The sequence below is a fragment of the Tyto alba genome, unplaced genomic scaffold (assembly GCF_018691265.1).
Source record: "Tyto alba isolate M040663 unplaced genomic scaffold, T.alba_DEE_v4.0 Super-Scaffold_38, whole genome shotgun sequence".
NCBI classification, from domain to species: domain Eukaryota; kingdom Metazoa; phylum Chordata; class Aves; order Strigiformes; family Tytonidae; genus Tyto; species Tyto alba.
In genome coordinates, this window is record NW_024881313.1 from 35,524,981 (window position 1) to 35,543,118 (window position 18,138).

At 37.7% G+C, this 18,138-nt stretch overlaps 1 protein-coding gene across 1 annotated transcript in view; it reads right to left on the reverse strand.

Moving 5' to 3' along the window:
* Positions 1 to 17,556, reverse strand: part of LOC104358578 (sodium channel protein type 5 subunit alpha-like) — a 45,375-nt gene extending 27,819 nt beyond the window's left edge. The window contains exons 1-7 of the mRNA XM_033009720.2: positions 17,483 to 17,556; positions 7,191 to 7,474; positions 6,084 to 6,202; positions 4,335 to 4,442; positions 2,083 to 2,211; positions 1,219 to 1,310; positions 143 to 364 (exon numbers count right to left, since the gene is read on the reverse strand). Coding sequence (XP_032865611.1) covers positions 143 to 364; positions 1,219 to 1,310; positions 2,083 to 2,211; positions 4,335 to 4,442; positions 6,084 to 6,202; positions 7,191 to 7,445 — 925 coding nt within the window. The 5' untranslated portion in view covers positions 7,446 to 7,474; positions 17,483 to 17,556. The remainder of the gene's footprint in view (positions 1 to 142; positions 365 to 1,218; positions 1,311 to 2,082; positions 2,212 to 4,334; positions 4,443 to 6,083; positions 6,203 to 7,190; positions 7,475 to 17,482) is intronic.
* Between the last annotated feature and the right edge of the window lie 582 nt (positions 17,557 to 18,138).

Consider the following 18,138-nt stretch of genomic DNA (forward strand, 5'->3'; position numbering starts at 1 on the left):
TTGCAATCTGAAGGCCATTATTAGGTAGTTACTCATCAAAGTATCAATCACCAAAACAGCAATATAGTTTACAGCAGTGGTTATACATGCATGCATAGATGTCTATGCTATCATCTAAAAAAGAATTAAGGAGAAAAATTACCTGTATAATTAGCAAACATCTCATAAGATACCTGTGTATTGTTAAAGAAATAAAGTATTTTACTGATCTCTGTAGTGTTCCTTATACATTTATATCTTAGATTCCCCTTAAAAAGCTGGAGGCCTATGAGGGCAAAGACACTCAGGCAGAAAACAGTCAGGATCATCACATTGGCAAGTTTCTTAACAGACTGGATAAGTGCCCCTACAATGATCTTGAGTCCTAGGAATACAAAGGAAAATGGGATGAAAAACTGAGATTCATATGTCATACTTGATTAGAGTTAAAACAATGTATAACAACCAAAGTTACTGGATAACGTGGCAAATATATTTGCAATGCAAATATAGTTTGGATGAGAGTAATTAATATAAGAACAATATTTTTTTCTTCATTTGATTGACCCTACAATTTTCAGATGTTCCTTTAATCCCTGTAAAATATTTAGAGAAGGATGAGGAACTAGAGATAGTCTAGTTTTTCTTATGCAGAAAGAGTAATATGCATAATTAAAATGAAATTTCCAACACTAGTAATCTGTGAAGAAACTGGAAACTATAATGAATATGATCAAAAAGACCAAAAAAAGAAGACAGAGGCAACCCACTGGTTCTTAATTTGTATTTCTTTATGAGAAAGAATCCATTGTCTTTATAACTAAGAGAAAAATGAAAAGGAAACTGTTTTCCCAGTGATGATGTAAGATGATTAATAGTAAAGTCTGTTCAGTCACCAGAGGTGTTTCCATTGAACTGTAACACATACACCAGCTAGAAGAACATTCTGTAAAACTGACATTATAAAGTGTTACCAAAATCTTTAAAAGTATAATGAAAATAAATTAGTTACAAGATTGTTTCTAACTTGATTTATTCTGTCTGGGCCAGGTGAACTGAGACACTATTTGTGTCCACAAAGTCATCTGTGTCTGCAATCAATGAAAGATACAGAAAAAGCAAACGAAAAGAAACAAAACAAAAAAAAAAAAAAAAAGCAAAAGCCAACATTTTGATTATAGTAAAGGATCAGGATCGGTTGTACGTAGCAAAAAATATTCAGCAAATAGGGTTTCTTACCTGGGACTACTGAAATGGTTTTTAAAGCCCTCAGAACTCTGAAAGTCCGAAGGACAGACACACTGCCCAAGTTACTAAATGCTCCCACATACCTGTAAAGTCAGGACGTGATATGTCAAATGGTTGAACAGAGTAAACAGGACAATTATTTTACAGTGATCATTCTTAACTATCAATCCTTCTGAGCATATTTTAAATATTAATAATTTATACATCAAGGATTTGTCTGAAGACTTATAAAATAGAAACCCATTTCTTGATTATTAGAGTTTCCTAATGAGGTAGCTCTTGGCTTGTGCACAGCTGCTTTTGTGTCAGCATCTTCAAATATTATGCATGTAAAATAAAAACAAAGATAACTCTCAAAATTATTCATTTCAGCCCAAAACACTGGCTGAACTGGTTTGATCTCCCTTCTGTAGCTGCACCTAGTGACTCAAAAAGCTTTCTAATTACTGCAAACTGAAGCTCAAACAATGATTTTTGGAGATAAATAGCCCACATTTAATCCACTGTCCTAGTGTCTATACATATCAATCTATTTTCTAACTTACACTTTCATTCACAGGATCAGTACAGCTGTATTTGACAGCCCAGCTATTGCATATATCACTGATCAAAATGCATTCATTCACATACACTCAGCACAGACTATATCTTGCTCTGCACAGCTCTCTCCCCTTCTGGAAAAACTAATACATTGTTGTCATATAGTGAGTGATAAAACAAGGGGTAGACTCAAAGTCCTAGACAGTTTCAGATGCAATTAGGACCCACAGGGTTTTTTGTACTGCAGTCAGAAACAAGAACTTCAAATACAGAGCATGAGTGCAGGTGATCCATATTTTATATGTTCTCACTTACGCCATTACAATAACACTGAAATCCAACCAGTTCCAGGGATCTCGAAGGAAAGTGAATTCATTTAGACAGAATCCTCTTGCCAGTATTTTTATCAATGATTCAAAAGTGTAAATGCCAGTGAAAGTAAATCTAAGGAAGGGAGAAAAGTGCCAGAGGAAAACAGCAATATTAACAATTAACAGAAGAGACACAGTCAGGCTATTTACTCTCTAGGCCAACAAACTGAGCCAATATTGCAGAAAAGTAATGGAAAAACTGTTGATTTCAGTGTATTCTACCAGTATCTGCCTCCTATGGAGTTTGAGATAGTAGCTGACTGCTATCTGGACATCGCTATTAACGTGCACACCTCTGACATGTTTTTTTGGCATTCAACGATTTTTTTCAAACTCTTTCATGTGAGCCCCCATAATTTAAGAAACAGATCTGCTAGCCACCTGTTAAACTAAAGAACAAAATTTGTATCTTTGTTTTCAAGTGGCCAACTGAACATGCGTTACGCTGTGTATTATTTACTTTGGGCACGCAATATCCATTTCTGGGCAGAATGTTTAAAACACTTAGAGAAATAAAAGAGTACAGGATTTTCAATTAAGGTGGCAATTATTCTTATTAATGGATAATTATCAGTAAAAGCTCTTCTGGACTTACTGAGTGCACTTATCATTTCAACAAGGCAGTGATCTCCCTACAGAATTCAAAAGACATTCATTTGGTAGTCAGCAAATGCACTAAGAAATTATGTGAATGTATTGCTTCCCTTTTCATTTGGAAAGAAATATTCTGAAATGGTTATTGAAATGCATTTGAACAGTAGTCTTGATGCCAACAGCAGATACAACTTTTATCTAACCTTTAATACTTTTATAGGTAAAGAAGCATCTCAGCATCTTCTGGAAAAATGTATCTTGATACCATGCAGAGTCTTGTTTCTGCTTACATGAGGATTTGCCATTCCCAACTGTTTCAGTGTCATGTAACGTGATGCCCTGGTTTCATCTGAGATAGAGTTAATTTTCTTCCTAGTAGCTGATACAGTGCTGTGTTTTGAATTTAATGTTGAAATGTTGATAAGACACTGACGTTTTAGTTGTTGCTAACTAGCACTTATCCTAAGTCAAGGACTTTTCAGCTCCCTGTGCTCTGCCAGGGAGGAGGCGCACAAGAAGCTGGGAGGCAGCGTGACCAGGCCAGCCAAAGGGATATTCCATACTGTAGGATGTCATGCCCAGTATAGAAACTGGGGAGAGTTGTCTGGGGTGGGCATCTGTCAGCGGGTGGTGAGCAATTGCACTGTTCATCACTTGTCTTTTCTTGGGTTTTATTTTTCTTTCTTTTTGTTATATTCCTTTTCATTACAATTATAATTATTGTTGTTGTTATTATTAATATTATACTTCTTAAAATTTCAATTATTAAACTGGTTTTATTTCAACCCACAAGTCCCAATTTTTTTCTGATTCTCTTCCCCATCCCACTGGGAGGGTGGAGAAGTGAGCGAGCAGCTGCGTGGTGCTTGGTTGCCAGCTGGGTTCAAACCACGACACATGAGTTAGAAACAATTTTAGAGCTGTTTTTAAAACTAAGTATTTTGGAATTGTTTCCTTTGCGTTAGGTGTTAGAATTATCAGTGTTAGTATTCTAACATTTTTATGCCAAACTGAAAAACTGAGAGATGAAATATTCTTCAAGAAAAAAAAAAAAAAAAAGCATGGGATTATCCATCTTAAGTGTGATTACAAAGGCATGGATTTATTGTGATTTAACTCCGCAAGTGTTGGCAGTGCTGAAGATAAGAGCTTTACTTTCTAACAGCATCCTGCGGGCCAGGAGCTTCTGAGAGAACATTTTATTTGAGCAAAACTCAGCATTTCAATAATGTTTAAAAAGAATTTTAAAAGACAGCAGCTCTTGATGTGCTTCTTCAGCATCAGCAACAATGTCTGAATAAAGAGCAAATTACTGAGTGACTTCAAGAAGTGGGATAACAAACTGGAGCTGTAGGACACACATGAAACTAGTTCAACAGCAGAACTTAATCTACATTTACTCTTTCCTATAACACAACAATTATTGTAGATATTGAGTTTAAAGATGAACATGCTCCTTCAAAGCAAAATGACAAAGTCCTAACACAAGCAACTTTCTTTCTAAATCTCCTATAAATTATCTTGAGAGGAGGCAGCAAGATAAATTTTAATAATTCAACATAACTACATAATTAAAACCCATACATACCCACAGATACTTACTCAACATACTTGTTCCATGAAGGAGATGGAGAAGTCCTAGAGGACTCAGTCAGAGCCATGAATACACAATTAGTTATAATAGTGCAAATGATAAACAAAGTGAATAATGTAAGTCACAGGAGTGAAGGCAAAGAATATGACAATGATTCAGAAACATAGCTAGATATGTTATCAGTCATAGACATAGCATCTGGGTTTGAGTTTAAAGCACATGTAAGAATAGCATGCACATGTTTTTGCCGATTTTCAGTCGTATTAGGCGACAACACATTATAGCTGTTATTCATGCCATCTGGACTTTTGTATGGTCTAGAGACCTCCAGCTCCAAGTACTGCAAACTTGGTAAAAGGATCCTCAACCGCTCAAAAAGTGGGAGGAAGGATGCACTTTTAGTTTCATTTTATAGCATAAAAGTTAAAAACTTGCCCAGGGTCACAGAGGTGAAGCCCAAACAAGACTCTAAATTGCTGAGGCTGCACTCATCTGAAGGGACAGCATGAAGTCTGCCATGATATTGCATGTGTCTCAGAGGACTCTAGATGCCCATATTCAGCCACCACTTGGGCTGCCCAGCTGCTCTCTGGGATTACTGACTACAGGGTGTGTATGGGACTGTGGGCATCTGGCTCACGTGTAGACACCTAAGCTTAAGTGCCTGGCTCTGGAGCTGAATCTCATGCCTTGTGCCATACCACACATTTTGGCAATACAGGAGGTAGTTGTACGTGGGAAAGACATCTAGCCTTTCCATCATCCAACCTCTCCATCCCCACAGAAAGTCTCCTGGATTTAGCTCTATGCATGGTCAAACTGTCACAAACCCAGGAGCTGGACCACCAGTGTTGAAATGCCAATATCAGCCAAATTGCTGCCCAGAAACATCCTCAGATGAGAGGCTTCACTCCTCCAGGGATGTCTGTACCCTGCTACAAGGACAACTTCAGACCCATTGCAGCTAACTCAGCACCATACAACCAGGAAATGGCTAGAAACCTAAAATCCATGCAGAGTTACCACAGACTGTGCACTGGGCCTGATTCAGCCCTGAGAAACAACATTAGTGCTCCGGTCTCATTCCCCAGTGCCAAACTGGAGCACTATACTAGTGATTCCCATCCCCCCCATTTGATGTATGAGGTGGGATCTATATTACCTTTATATTCCAAAGGCATTCCCTGCAATAGCATCCCTGGAAATTTTCACTTTTCTATACCAAAGGTATATTCTGTTAATCTGATCTCCTAAAGAATCTAAGTTTGCATAATTTTTCTTTCTATGTGTTTTCATATGAATGCCTGTCTATCTCAGCCTTTTTTTTTCTTAAAATTGGCCAATGGTTGATCAGCTTTGGCATGAGTTGAATTTAATTTCTGCAGTTTGGGTAAACAGAAGATGAGAAAGATGAGAAAGACGAGAAAGATGATAGAGATCTTATTAGTCTTCTCACTGAGAAAGGCTTCATCATGAGATACTTATTTATGAGACACCAGGAAATCAACATCAGAGATCATTCTCAAAACACAAATCTGTAGAAAATCAAGCTTCGACACCCCCAATACTCACAGAACTATTTATTTCTAAGTAGCACAAAAGCACCAAGACAATAATAATTTCTCAGGTAAGTAGTAATTATAAGTAGTCTAGAGTGAGAAAAGGACTAGATTCATTCAATGCTCTAAAACACAAAAATACAGGACTGTGTAGGGTTTTGTAATGAAAAAAAATGAATGAAGCCAACAAAAGGATATGAATGTACTAAAATTTTAATTGCTGTTCTTCGGATTGGATGGAAAGGACTGAGGACCCATAAGGCACGTGTAGCAGTAAATCTGAAGATTGTTTTCTGTTTATTAAGCACTATGAAGATCTTTAAAAAAAAAATAAAGAAAAATTAAGTAAAGTTTTCAGGAAGTTGAACAGAGAACAATATTTTGTACTATAACTTGTTGGATCAGTGATGAACAAGGGCTTGATTTTAAGTTTAGTCTGCTGGTTTAAATGGGAATACTCTTTGTAATACTTCGCTATAGTTTCATCATAAACTGGTGAAAGAGTTAATACCCATTAAACTGTAAAAACATCCTCATGAACTACTTTTTAAACCTCAGAACTTGAAAAGAGTTGTGCATGAACTAATCGTGCTTGTGACTGTTCTCTTAAAATAAATTGAACCTCTCATGATATACAGAGGTGAAAGGAAGAATTGTGGCCTTTGTCATTATTTGCTATTGTTGATTGGGATCCTCTAGCTCTAGGACTGTAGAAATTAGTTGAAAATATTAAACTTTTCTCAAGCAATAAGTATAATTTCCAGTGGATTAATTCCCATTTATCTGTTTTTTATTAAAAATCATATTCTTCAATACTTTATGACTAGATTATGGAGCTTGAATAAGTACATTTTAAGAATTCATCAGCAAATGTTTTAAAATAACTTTCATACATGGATGTTCATTTATTGTACTTGTAAGTGGAGTATAAGCATTCCAAAAGGAACAGATTGTTTCAAAACATGGAATTTAAGAAAATTTTTTAAATTATTATAATTTCCTGTAGATCTGACTCAAAAATCCCTTTTCTTCCTTTATCTGTTTTATTTTTTCTGTTTCCATTCTGATGCAAATGTTAATCAAGTTCATACTATCTAATTCCTATAATTCAAAATTAAGCTTTTTTTAAGAAGATTAGAGCATGTCATTCAGCTGTGCCAACTGCCTGCATTATTATAACCTAGAAAGGGTTGATAGTTTTTCTAAAGAGATGTAAGCAAAACTGTTTAATACATGATTCATATAAACTCTTCTTAGCAACACAATAAACCAAATTAAAATCCAAGCATCTTGGTTGGCTCTAACCTTACGATCTTTGTAGTACGGGTCAAGATCCTCCAGTGGTTCCCCAATGAGCTCTGGAGGAGGATTTCCATAGAGAGCTGGTAACTTCTGGAAAGCTTTTAGGTCAAGTTGAGGACGTGATTTCTCCTCAGGTTTCTGGTCTATAGTATTTCTTCTACAATTCCTCTTGGCAGCAATTCTTTTTTCAATAGCAGCCAAGGATTCGTAAGTGAATTTACGGAAGTTGTTGGTACCAGGTAGTAAGAAATCAGCCATTTTTTATTCTGCTCTTCCTGTCATTAATTCTGTCCAAATGGAAACAAGTAGAAAGGAAGTCAAGTGAAAACAAGTTACCAAAACAGGTAAGTTATGAAAATGAAATGACTGGTTACTCATGCATGGCTAATAACATAAACTTTCTGAGCCATCAACATATAAAAAAGAAAAAATATGGCCAGTACCTTTTTCAGTGAGATGTTTGTGCAGTATTTTTTTTAAATTATGTGTATTTGGTAGGATGTGTGCAGATGTCCTGGTTTTGGCGGGGATAGAGTTAACTTTTTTCCTAGTAGCTGGTATAGTGCCGTGTTTTGGATTTAGTGTGAGAATAATGTTGCTAACACACTGATGTTTCAGTTGTTGCTAAGTAGTGCTTATCCTAAGTTAAGGATTTTTCAGTTTCCTGTGCTCTGCCAGCAAGGAGGTGAACAAGAAGCTGGGAGGGATCATGGCCAGGACACCTGGCCCGAACTAACCAAAGGGACATGCCATACCATAGAATGTCAGGTCCAGTATAGAAACTGGGGGGAGTTGGCTGGAAGGCGGATCGCTGCTCAGGCATCAGTCAGAGGATGGTGAGCAATTGCATTGTGCACCACTTGTCTTTTCTTGGGTTTTATTCCTCTCTTTTTATTTTATTATTTTTCATTACACTATTTATTATTATTATTGTTGTTATTGTTATTATTATTATCATTATTGTTGTTATTGTTATTAATAATAATAATAATAATTTAATTTTAGCTATTAAACTATTCTTAACCCAACCTAAGAGTTTTACTTGTTTTTCCAAGTCTTCTCCCCATCCCCCTGGGAGTGAGGAGGAATGAGCCAGTGGCTGCGTGGTGCTGAGCTGCTCCTGGGGTTAAACCACAACAGCAGACCCCTATAAACTTAAGAGTGTATTTAGAGCACCTCATTTAAGATACCTGTTATTCTAAATGCTCTTGAGCTGCTGTTCAGAAAAAAAACCTAAGGTACTGCTTTAGTGTGATATTTGGAAATGGGACAGTAAAACCCAACAAACTGCAACATCAAATATGTGGAGGCTGTATCTGCAACAGAAGAACCAAGTATTAAGTTAACTAGTGCAGATGTAAATACTGAGGTGGATAATCCATCCTGATGGTGTCAGCACAGGAACGAGCAGTGTTTGAGTGTCAGAAGATTTAACTTGTGACCCAGAGCCAGTACTGACTGACATGGTGGATAGAAATGCTTGATCTGACAAGTATCAAGCACAAAGTTTATATTTTATGTCTTCTTGTCAGAACAACAAAAATGAGATTATACTAGAAAAATACTTTGCATTATTTAATGGAGAATTTTCGTTAGGTATTGGAGAGGATCCATTCAACTAAATACTACCTGAGCCCATACTTTGGCAGTACAGTGAATCCAACCTTCTACCTTAACACTGTGAAAAGGTTCAAAGCAAGCCCATGAAATGCACATATATTGACAGTGAAAAAACTGAAAGTGGTACACAGAGAGTAGGATGATCCAGACCTGCATACTTGTGCTAAACTCATTCAAAAGCTCTATAAGGAGATTTCTCTACAATATCTTCTCTGATTATGACTATAGGAAGACACTGTTGATTCAGTATAGAGTCATGGAGCTACTGAGCCAGTGCAGTCCCACCTGCAGAGTGTGAAATGAGGAGGACTTCACCCAGGATGGATCACTGATGAGTTTGCATGGAAGAAGATCACATTAGAGGCACACAGCCACCTCTTTCCATCCAGAAGCTGCCACCACCACTTCGATGTGTCCTTCAAAGCTGACTCCATATCTAGCACTCAGAGCTTAATCTTGGAAAGTTTAAGGTGTCCTCACCAGACAACTTCCGGATGACCTGGTCTTGAACCTTTCCTTTCCAGGCACTATATGCAACATCCCAGGAAAACACAAAGTCTGAATTAAGAGGCTTTGTTTTATTGAAAATAATTTTACTGCCTGTGTGCTGACTCCCTGTACCTGCCCTTGATATGCTACCTCATTTTGTTTCTCTCTATACACAACATGATTTCTGTTGTCCTCATATTGCTGAACTGAAGGAAATCAGTGCTATGAGAACAATAGCTGGAGGCCAGTGACTAGCTGACTGCAGTGAAATTGTTTCATTTTTGCCTGCCTCTTCCATTAAATAAGCACACAAAGTTATAAATATGGAAAGTAACCCTTGTTTCCAGCACAAAACAGCAACATTTCTGGAAGATAAATAGGACATTCAGGAAAGAATACTCATTATTTTATGCTTTTCAAGATCAAGCTAACCGTCTGGAAGCTGTGCATAGTATTATAGCAAAAAATTAAAACCATAACATCCACTCCAAAGTTTTCAGGTCTTCAGCTAGCCAAAGTGATATTTGCTTTGTTGATGATCAAAGTAATTTAAATATTGTGGTATCAGTAATGAAAGCTGTGAATGATGCATGAAATGACAGAATTTCTGTGCAATGCACGGAGGGAATACAAGAATTATTTTAATCTGCTTTGTGCCAAATCATCCAGACATACCCATCCTTCCACACAGCCCTTCTGTGAAAGTCTACCTGATCTCAAATGTTCACTATTAAAATTATGAGTTTGTTGCAGATTTCTTTGCTGTTTTATCTCCTCTCTTCCAAGAAACCATCTTTCAGATTTCCAGAAAAGAAACTTTGATTGTCACACTCTTCTCCCTCAGGAAAAACAGTTTTAGAAGGCAGGGAAAAATCTAGGAAGAAAAAATATTGCTGGCTAAGCCAGGGATGGGGAAATAGAAGGAAGCATGAGAGCACATAGAGTCTGCAGGTCCTTGGTTGGAGCTGGAGACCAGGCAGGGGAGTCTTTCCTGGTGGTTTTATAAATTGCTCCACAGGTAAACAAACATTAAGGAAAGGAAATAAAGTGTTGTGCTTGCTGTCTCACACATCAGAAGCAAAATTTACATTAATAGCTGCTGCAAGGCAAAATTACACTTTTTATTCATGGGCAATTCTGAGATATTCAGCCTAGTCCTGAATAAAATCTAATGATTATTAAAAATGGAGTAATCCAGAAAAAAATGTTCCTGATTCATTCAAGCATATTTAAAAATATCCCCAAAATAATTTCTATTACTCATAGTTTCAGGAAGGATAGCATAAAAAATACAGCTGAGATGTATTTATTTTTTTATATGACCACAGCTAGATTTAGTCATTTGACCAAGAGAAGTAAAAAGTGTTAATGCAAAACCATTTCTGCCCTTGATGTCACAGAAGCAACAAAGTACTATTTTGGCCTTTTCTCAAGACTTGAAATACTTATAAAATAGTGTGACATTTAATATCTCTTTAAAATTAAAAGTTTCTTTTTCCTTTGACTAACTGAAGACCAGAGAATGCTGAATAAAATCAACATGATTGAAGAATAATAATAAGAAAACAACAACAAAAAAAAAAACATTTCTGGTTTGTTCTTTTATCTGTCAGATATATTTTCTATGAATTATTTCTCAAATACCAAAATATGTAGCTAGATAGCTTTCTGAAGGCTGCTTTCTTCCAAATGTGTTTTCCTCTTTAGGAATATCCATTGTGACAGACTAGGAAACAAGGTTATTGTCAAAGATGTTTTCTCTCCTTTTCTTGCTATTAAAATCACTCCAATTAAATCCTCAGTTAATGAGTAAAAGGTGTTCTCAGTTGTTTGGTTTTCTGGCTTCATGATCTACTATGGAAAAAAGAAATGAAAACACGTTGACAATTATATGATCAGCACAACCAAGGTAATTAGTATGATCAGAGTGACCAGGATTACCTTACTACATTTTTTTCCTTTAGCTTGGATGATTGCAATTCTTGTCTGTTAAAACTGACCCTTTGGTTTAAAAAAGCTTTCATGATATGCACAGAAATTTTCACTTAAACAACAAGAATAATAGTTGTTTGTGAAAATCCTTGTCCTACTGGAACAACTGAAATGTTATTATTGTCTTCAGTGTAGTTGACTTTTGTACACTTTTGCATCTTATTCAGTGATAACCCAACTCCTGGAGGACCAAAGTTAAGGCCTCTAGACTGATCCACCTGTTTGTATCTCCAGTAATTATTTCAGGAATCAAGAACATCAATATGGACCTTGGAAAGACACGCCAACTGTACCTCCCAAAGTTGCTATGGTAGACTTGAGTGCATTACATCTTTCTACATCTGAATTTCCAGCAGATATCTTTCTCAAACTGAATGAAAGATTTAGTTAATAGCAGTCCAAAGATTCTGTAGAACTGTTCTATTCTTTCCTCAGAAACATTCCTATATCTTGAGACAGATGATTTAACCAAACCAAACTGACATTCTCTTAATGATCTTTAAAACCTGTATGAAAATAACTTTTGTATATCGTGCTGAGTTTCTGGTTGTGGGGGAGTGGGGATACAGTGGTGGCCCCTATGAGAAGATTCTTGAAGTTCCCTTGGCTCCAAGTTGGACTCATCTCTGGCCAGGGATGAGCCAAATATCAATGGTGGCTGCAACTCTGTGATAACATATTTATGAAGGGACCTGAGAGGGGGTTGGTTCTTGTGAGGAGGAGTTACGAGAAGGACACCTGTGTGAGCACTGAGGTCAGTAGAAGGAAAGAAGGGAGGTGTTCCAGAGCAGAGACCCCTGTATCCTGCGGTGAGATGACAGGGCCACCCCCCCCGCTACCCATGGAGGTCACCAGTGGAGTAGAGGTCTACATGAAGCCTGTGGAGGAGCCCACACCAGAGCAGGTGTCTGTGCTTAAAGGAAGCCGGGACTCTGAGGGGAGAAGTGGTCCCCACTGTTGTGGTTTGGCACTGGGAGGACTGCAACACTCGGGGGTGACCCACGCCGGAGCAGCACGGGGATGGCTGCGGCCCGTGGGGAAGACTCATCTCAGAGAAAGTTCATGGAGGACTGTTTCCAGTGGGAGGGGAGCCATGTGGAGCAGGGGAGGAATGTGCAGTTTTCCCCCCACCTCCCGAGAAGGCAGGAACGGCGAGCTGACTAACCCCCATCCCCTGCCCCCTGCGCTGCTGAGGGGGGATGGAGAGAGATTGAGAGCAGAGCTGAGCCTGGAAAGAATGGAGGGGTGGGAGGAGGTGTTTGGGGATGTGGTGGCACTTCTCACTGTCCCACCTTGTATACAAAGTGTTGTTTTTGTTAGTGTTTGAATTTAAAGTGATGTTTTCTTTTCTTCCCCTGAGAAGTCTGTCTTTTACCTGTGACATGGTGTAATGGGTAAGCCATCCCTCCCTGTCTTTAACTCAATTCCTGAGATTTTTACTTAATTTTCTTCTTCCCAATGCTGGGAGGTAGGGGGTGAGTGAACAGCTGTGTGGTGCTCTGTTGTCCTTTGGGCTCAAACCACAGCATATATTAACACATGTAATTTTTTCATCATAGAATAATTCAGGTTGGAAGAGAACTCAGGAGGTGTCTAATTTAACCTAGACCTCAAAATGGGTCAGTCATGAGGTCAGGGCTTTACCCAGACAAAACTCCAAGAACAGAGACTGCACAACCTCTTTGAGCAACCTGTTCCAATACTTGACGGTCTCAATCCATTTGGACCCCTTGTTGTTTCAATTTATGCCCCTTGCCTCTTGTCTTCCCATGATACACTATTGTAATAATAAAACCAAAATAAATATTGCATTAATTTGAAAGGTAAAGGCACCCCCTCCTACCCCCCCCAAATGCCTCTATATAAGGAAACAAGTATTACACCTATTTCAGCCCCTTTAGTCCACCTGTTTATAACAGCCTACAAGAAACATCTCACAGGTCTGAAAAACACCATCCAGTGTAGCTCCATTGAAATTGCCAAGGGAGACAACAATCAGCATATTTGCTCATTAGTTTCCCACCTTTAGAACATCACACCTTACCTCAACTGGGATGTGGCACCATCATTTGAACATTCCAGGTTCAATTCCAAATTTTGTCTACCTTCCCTAGATAACCTGGCCAAGAGCTCCAGTCCTCTGAGTCTCCCAGCACATCATCTGAATAAAAGGAGATGACAACAGCTGATCTAGCTACCCTCTACCCTCCTTGCAATCAACAAAACTGAGGACACAGACCAGATAATGATACATAAACATATAGATTAAGACATGAAGAGTGACAAAAATGCAACTGATTTTTTTTCATTGCCTATAAAAGAAAACGTCATGAGATAAATCCCACGTTTTCAATCTGGGATTTACAGTTTACAGTTGTCAGAACTGGGGAATGAAGGTAGAAAACAGTGTGGAGAGTCACAAAATGACTTAGACACAATAAAGACTGTTAGCATTCATCCAGAAAGCCCCTTTGGGTGGGATTCATCTCACCCCACTGCAGACTTCTGAGAGCTACATCTCCACTAGCTCTCCAACTGCCTGCTGAGACACCTTTTCACATTTCTTTCAGGGTGAAATGATTCACATTTCAGAGTGACAGCTGACTACAGTTGGTGATCTGAGATGTCTCAAGTGAACTGAGATAAATTCAACTCTTTGCATCCATTAGGCTTACTCTTCTTGCTGCCTCAACTAATGAACAACTGCGAAACTTTCAAAGATAAGTAATTTTACAGTCAGTGGTGGGACTGGGCAAACATAATTAGTCATCAGCAGACTGTGAACACACAAAAATTCTAGGATTGACTTGTATTACATTGCTTCCTTAATGACTACTTACAGGACAAGCCTTCTTAGCAATTAGTGAAGTGTTAAGTCACATTTTCTTTTGCATGATAAGGGTAGACTAATTCTCAGCTACTTTGCTGTCATAAATAATTTAAATCGGTGCAGTGATGACTTTCTGTAAGTGCTTGAGCAGTCAATTGACAAGTTGTCAAATGGCCAGCTGCAAGCACTGAGGAAGTTAAGAAACTCTGTAGCAGCACAGGAATCTAAGAGTAAAGAGCTAAAAGGCTTTTAATGACCAGAAACTAGTCCATTGCTGTAGGAGTTAGGATGAGTTTGATATAATCAGAATCATCATTAGCATAAGCCCATGAACTTTAACTGGTAGCATTGGAGTGCCCAAGGAAATAGCCAAACCATGGAAACAAAATGTTAGTCATCAAGTGCAAAAGTGTTGAGAAGTTACCAGAATAAGTGTGAATGCCAACAGTAAATACAACCATGGCAGTGCAGTCTGCATTGAATAATCATCAACAAGGCATTCCCTACCCATCCTGGTAACTAAGGATAGCAGCAGTAACCATATGAAAAAGTGGGAAACTCCATGACCCAACACCAGGATTCAGGACTATTTCTCCAGGCTCTGAGGAACTCACGGAGTGAAGAAGACTCCACAGAACCCCACGGCCCAGGACAATGCACAGCATGACTGGAGCTGCGCTACAGGGAAGTCATGTAACCCATAAATTGAATATATCTGTGATTAAAGTGTGTTGATATCTGAGTCCATTGATCCTCCACGTTATGGTCTTATATAGTGACAACTTGATAGAGACCTGAGGTAATAATCCCCTTCCTGTGCTGTTACCTAGAAGACTGACCAGTTGCTGGACACAGATGACAGGGCAGTAAAGCTCAGGTGTGGAGTTTTAAAAAACAAAGAGAAGAGACAAATTAGGACTCAGCCCTCTCCTAACTTGAATACTATGTGTGCTTAGAAACCCTGAGTGAAATGGAATATATCTTGATTTAGAAATGCTGTACCAAGAAATATCAGCTGATCTGGGGGCACATTGAAGAAGCATGGCCAGATAGTGTGGGTTTCTCATTTTCAAGTCCCGTGAAGTGGGGAAAAGGAGGAAGAAAAGGAGGAAAAGGAGGAAGGGTAATGAATTAATTTCACCAAGCTTGCCAGGGTGGGTCCTGCCAAAAGGACAACTGCAGAAGGAAGGAGTACATGCTGCAGCTAAGTACACTTAGCAGCTAGGAGAGGGACAAGTTATGATTTTTAACCACATATTTTCTATAGTACTGTACTGAACCATCTGCAGATTTTATGGATATTCAAGCTTTGCATCAGAGGGAATTCAAATTCTCTTCACCCTTAAGGAATGAGGACTAAGCTCTCACTACCTCAACTTTGCAAGAGGCTAAGGACACCTATGTAAGAGTTGCTGCAATTGTATTCAGATGACATTACTAAATGATAACTTGGTTTTTTGCATTTTAGATTTAGAGCTCTAAAGGTCAGACTGCCAATCAGACTGATATTTTTTCTTGCCACATGTAAGCAGTGTTTCAAATGTGGTTAATGTGACTAATGTTTATATAAAATTTTAACTCATATTAGTATGACTTGATTACAACCAACAAAAGCTACAGGAAAACAGTGAAATATATGGATTGGATTTTGGACTGCTGCCATTAACAGAAAACACTAAATGCACTAAGAGTATCACAGATTTGACATTTGATAGTTCTGGAGATTGGTTTCATCATGTACATTTTGATACAGAAAGGTCTCTTAGCAGCTGAATATGTGCTTTGGAGGACAAAATTTTAGATACAACACAAGAGAAACATTTTTCCCGAAGATCATAACAAAAGTCAAATGGTCCATGAAATAAAGCCTAAAAGAAAAACCCCAAACCCTTTCTGTTAATAAAACATAGTGAGAAAACTTTTAACATGTAAGTTTTCAAATAAAAGCTTATTTTCAGTATACAATCTAAATTTTAACTTTGATTGACAGGCACTTAGTGATTCGACAAGTTGTATGAAGTTTTCAAATTACATGGTCTTTTGTCTGCCACAGTTTTTTACACAGAAACTTTTTCCTAAATAAATTAAAATGTATCTAATCAGAAGTTAGTTCTGAACAATCCATTTGCATTGAGTATGTCATTTAATAATGACATACCCAATGTGATTATTGGGTTCCTCAAACTTTTTTAACAACTTCACCATTTATCCTTTTCATCCTAAAGAAAGAAATCCAAATTTCAAAGAACTTTTCTTCATTGATATGGAAAACAGTATCAGGTCAAGTCAAATAATTACAAAGAAGATCAAAATGTAGTACAACAAAAAAACATAGCCTATGAAACACGGTAAAACAGTACTAGTACGATGGGAAGAACCTCCAGAGCCTCTGGTTCTGTTAAGTCTCTGTATTGGTTACCTCCACAGTTTATCATCTTAACAAACACCTTTGTATAATGTACAGCTCTATTCCACTCAAAATAATTTTTCTAGAGGTTTACCTGTTGTGTCTGTGGTGAACTGAACACACACAAGCCACTCTTAGCAGATAAAAGCTATTTCAGCTGTTTCAAGTGCAAACCTAAAAGATTTAATCTTTTCTGTTTCATCAGAGACCTGTTTCTGTGCGTTTTAAAAGACTGTCTTCTTTTCTATTTCAAATTCACTAACAGCCGAATTTGTATTCTTTTCATTGCATCATTCATTAAATTACTTCCTCATCAATATTCATTTATTAGTCTATCTGCCTCACAGTTTATCTTGATAAAAGCATTCACCAAACACAGCCCAACATATTCTGTAAATAAAACAGATTTAATTAAGTATTTTTCACCCCCCCCCCCAAAAAAATCCATTCAAAGTGAGCTACTCTTCCTAAGTCTGAAAAAATAGCAGTCTGTATCAGAACAATGTTACTAAGCATAAACTTATGTAAGAGAGAGTAATGTTATAAAACTTAAGGTTATTGAAATTTTTCTGTCTTTACTTTGAAAAAAAAATTATAACTAATGAATCTGAACTTTGTATACAACATATATATCTCTGCTATTTTTTTACACAGAAGAATAACTTCCTTACACACCTATTCACTCTTCTATGTGTTATTTTTGACCCTAGTTAAATATTTTTGGCAAAATAACAAGTCAAAACCAGGGGAAACTGCTGTGCAAACATACTGCACTGGAGAGAATAAATATTCTCTCCTCTCCATTTTATTTTACATGCCATTCACCTAGAAAAAAAGTTTCTGCTCAGGTACTTTACATTTTTTTGGCGAATAAAAGGTCACTGAATCCTATAGAAGACCCTACCACAAACCAGCTTTTTTCTAAGAAGAGAAAGTGCAGTAAACCACAGGACTTACATTATTTTCCATCCTCTCTAAGTGAAGGTTCGAGGAGTCACTTCTTTCTATGCAAGAGAAATATCTCTCAACCCAGTTATCTCCCAAGAAATGGTTGGAAAACCCTCCTCACTGCCTTTATCATCTCTATTTCCCCTTTCAGCAATCCCTCACCACTCTGGCAACACTCTTCCTTTGGGAACTGTGTTATTTGTACATGGGGGGTGTTGAGGGAGGCGTCTACTTAGCCATCAAAGTAACTGAAGTGATTATACAAGGTCTCATGGGAAAGGCTGTAACCTCAGTAAGAAAAGCTGGGGAGGCTCCAAGTTGAGCATTTATTTAAGATATTGTTCCATCCCTGGATTTCTGAGTATCTGTCACAGAAAATCAGGAGTGAAGTAGAACAAAGTGGATAGGAACCGTAGGGGCAAATGTGTTTGTCAGCCTCACAGTGAGAGCTGTCGGTACTATAACAGGTTTTTTATAAAAGGCATTGGCCTTTATATTTTATTTGAATATTTCAGTTTCAGTTCTGTGCTTTACTAAATTCAGAAAATGCATGACACTGAATCTATAAGTTATACTTGAAGGCTATGGCTGAAGGTGGATAGAAGGCAGGAAAACTGATGACTGTTACCTCTCTGTGTTTTTGTGTGTATACATGTACCCATGTG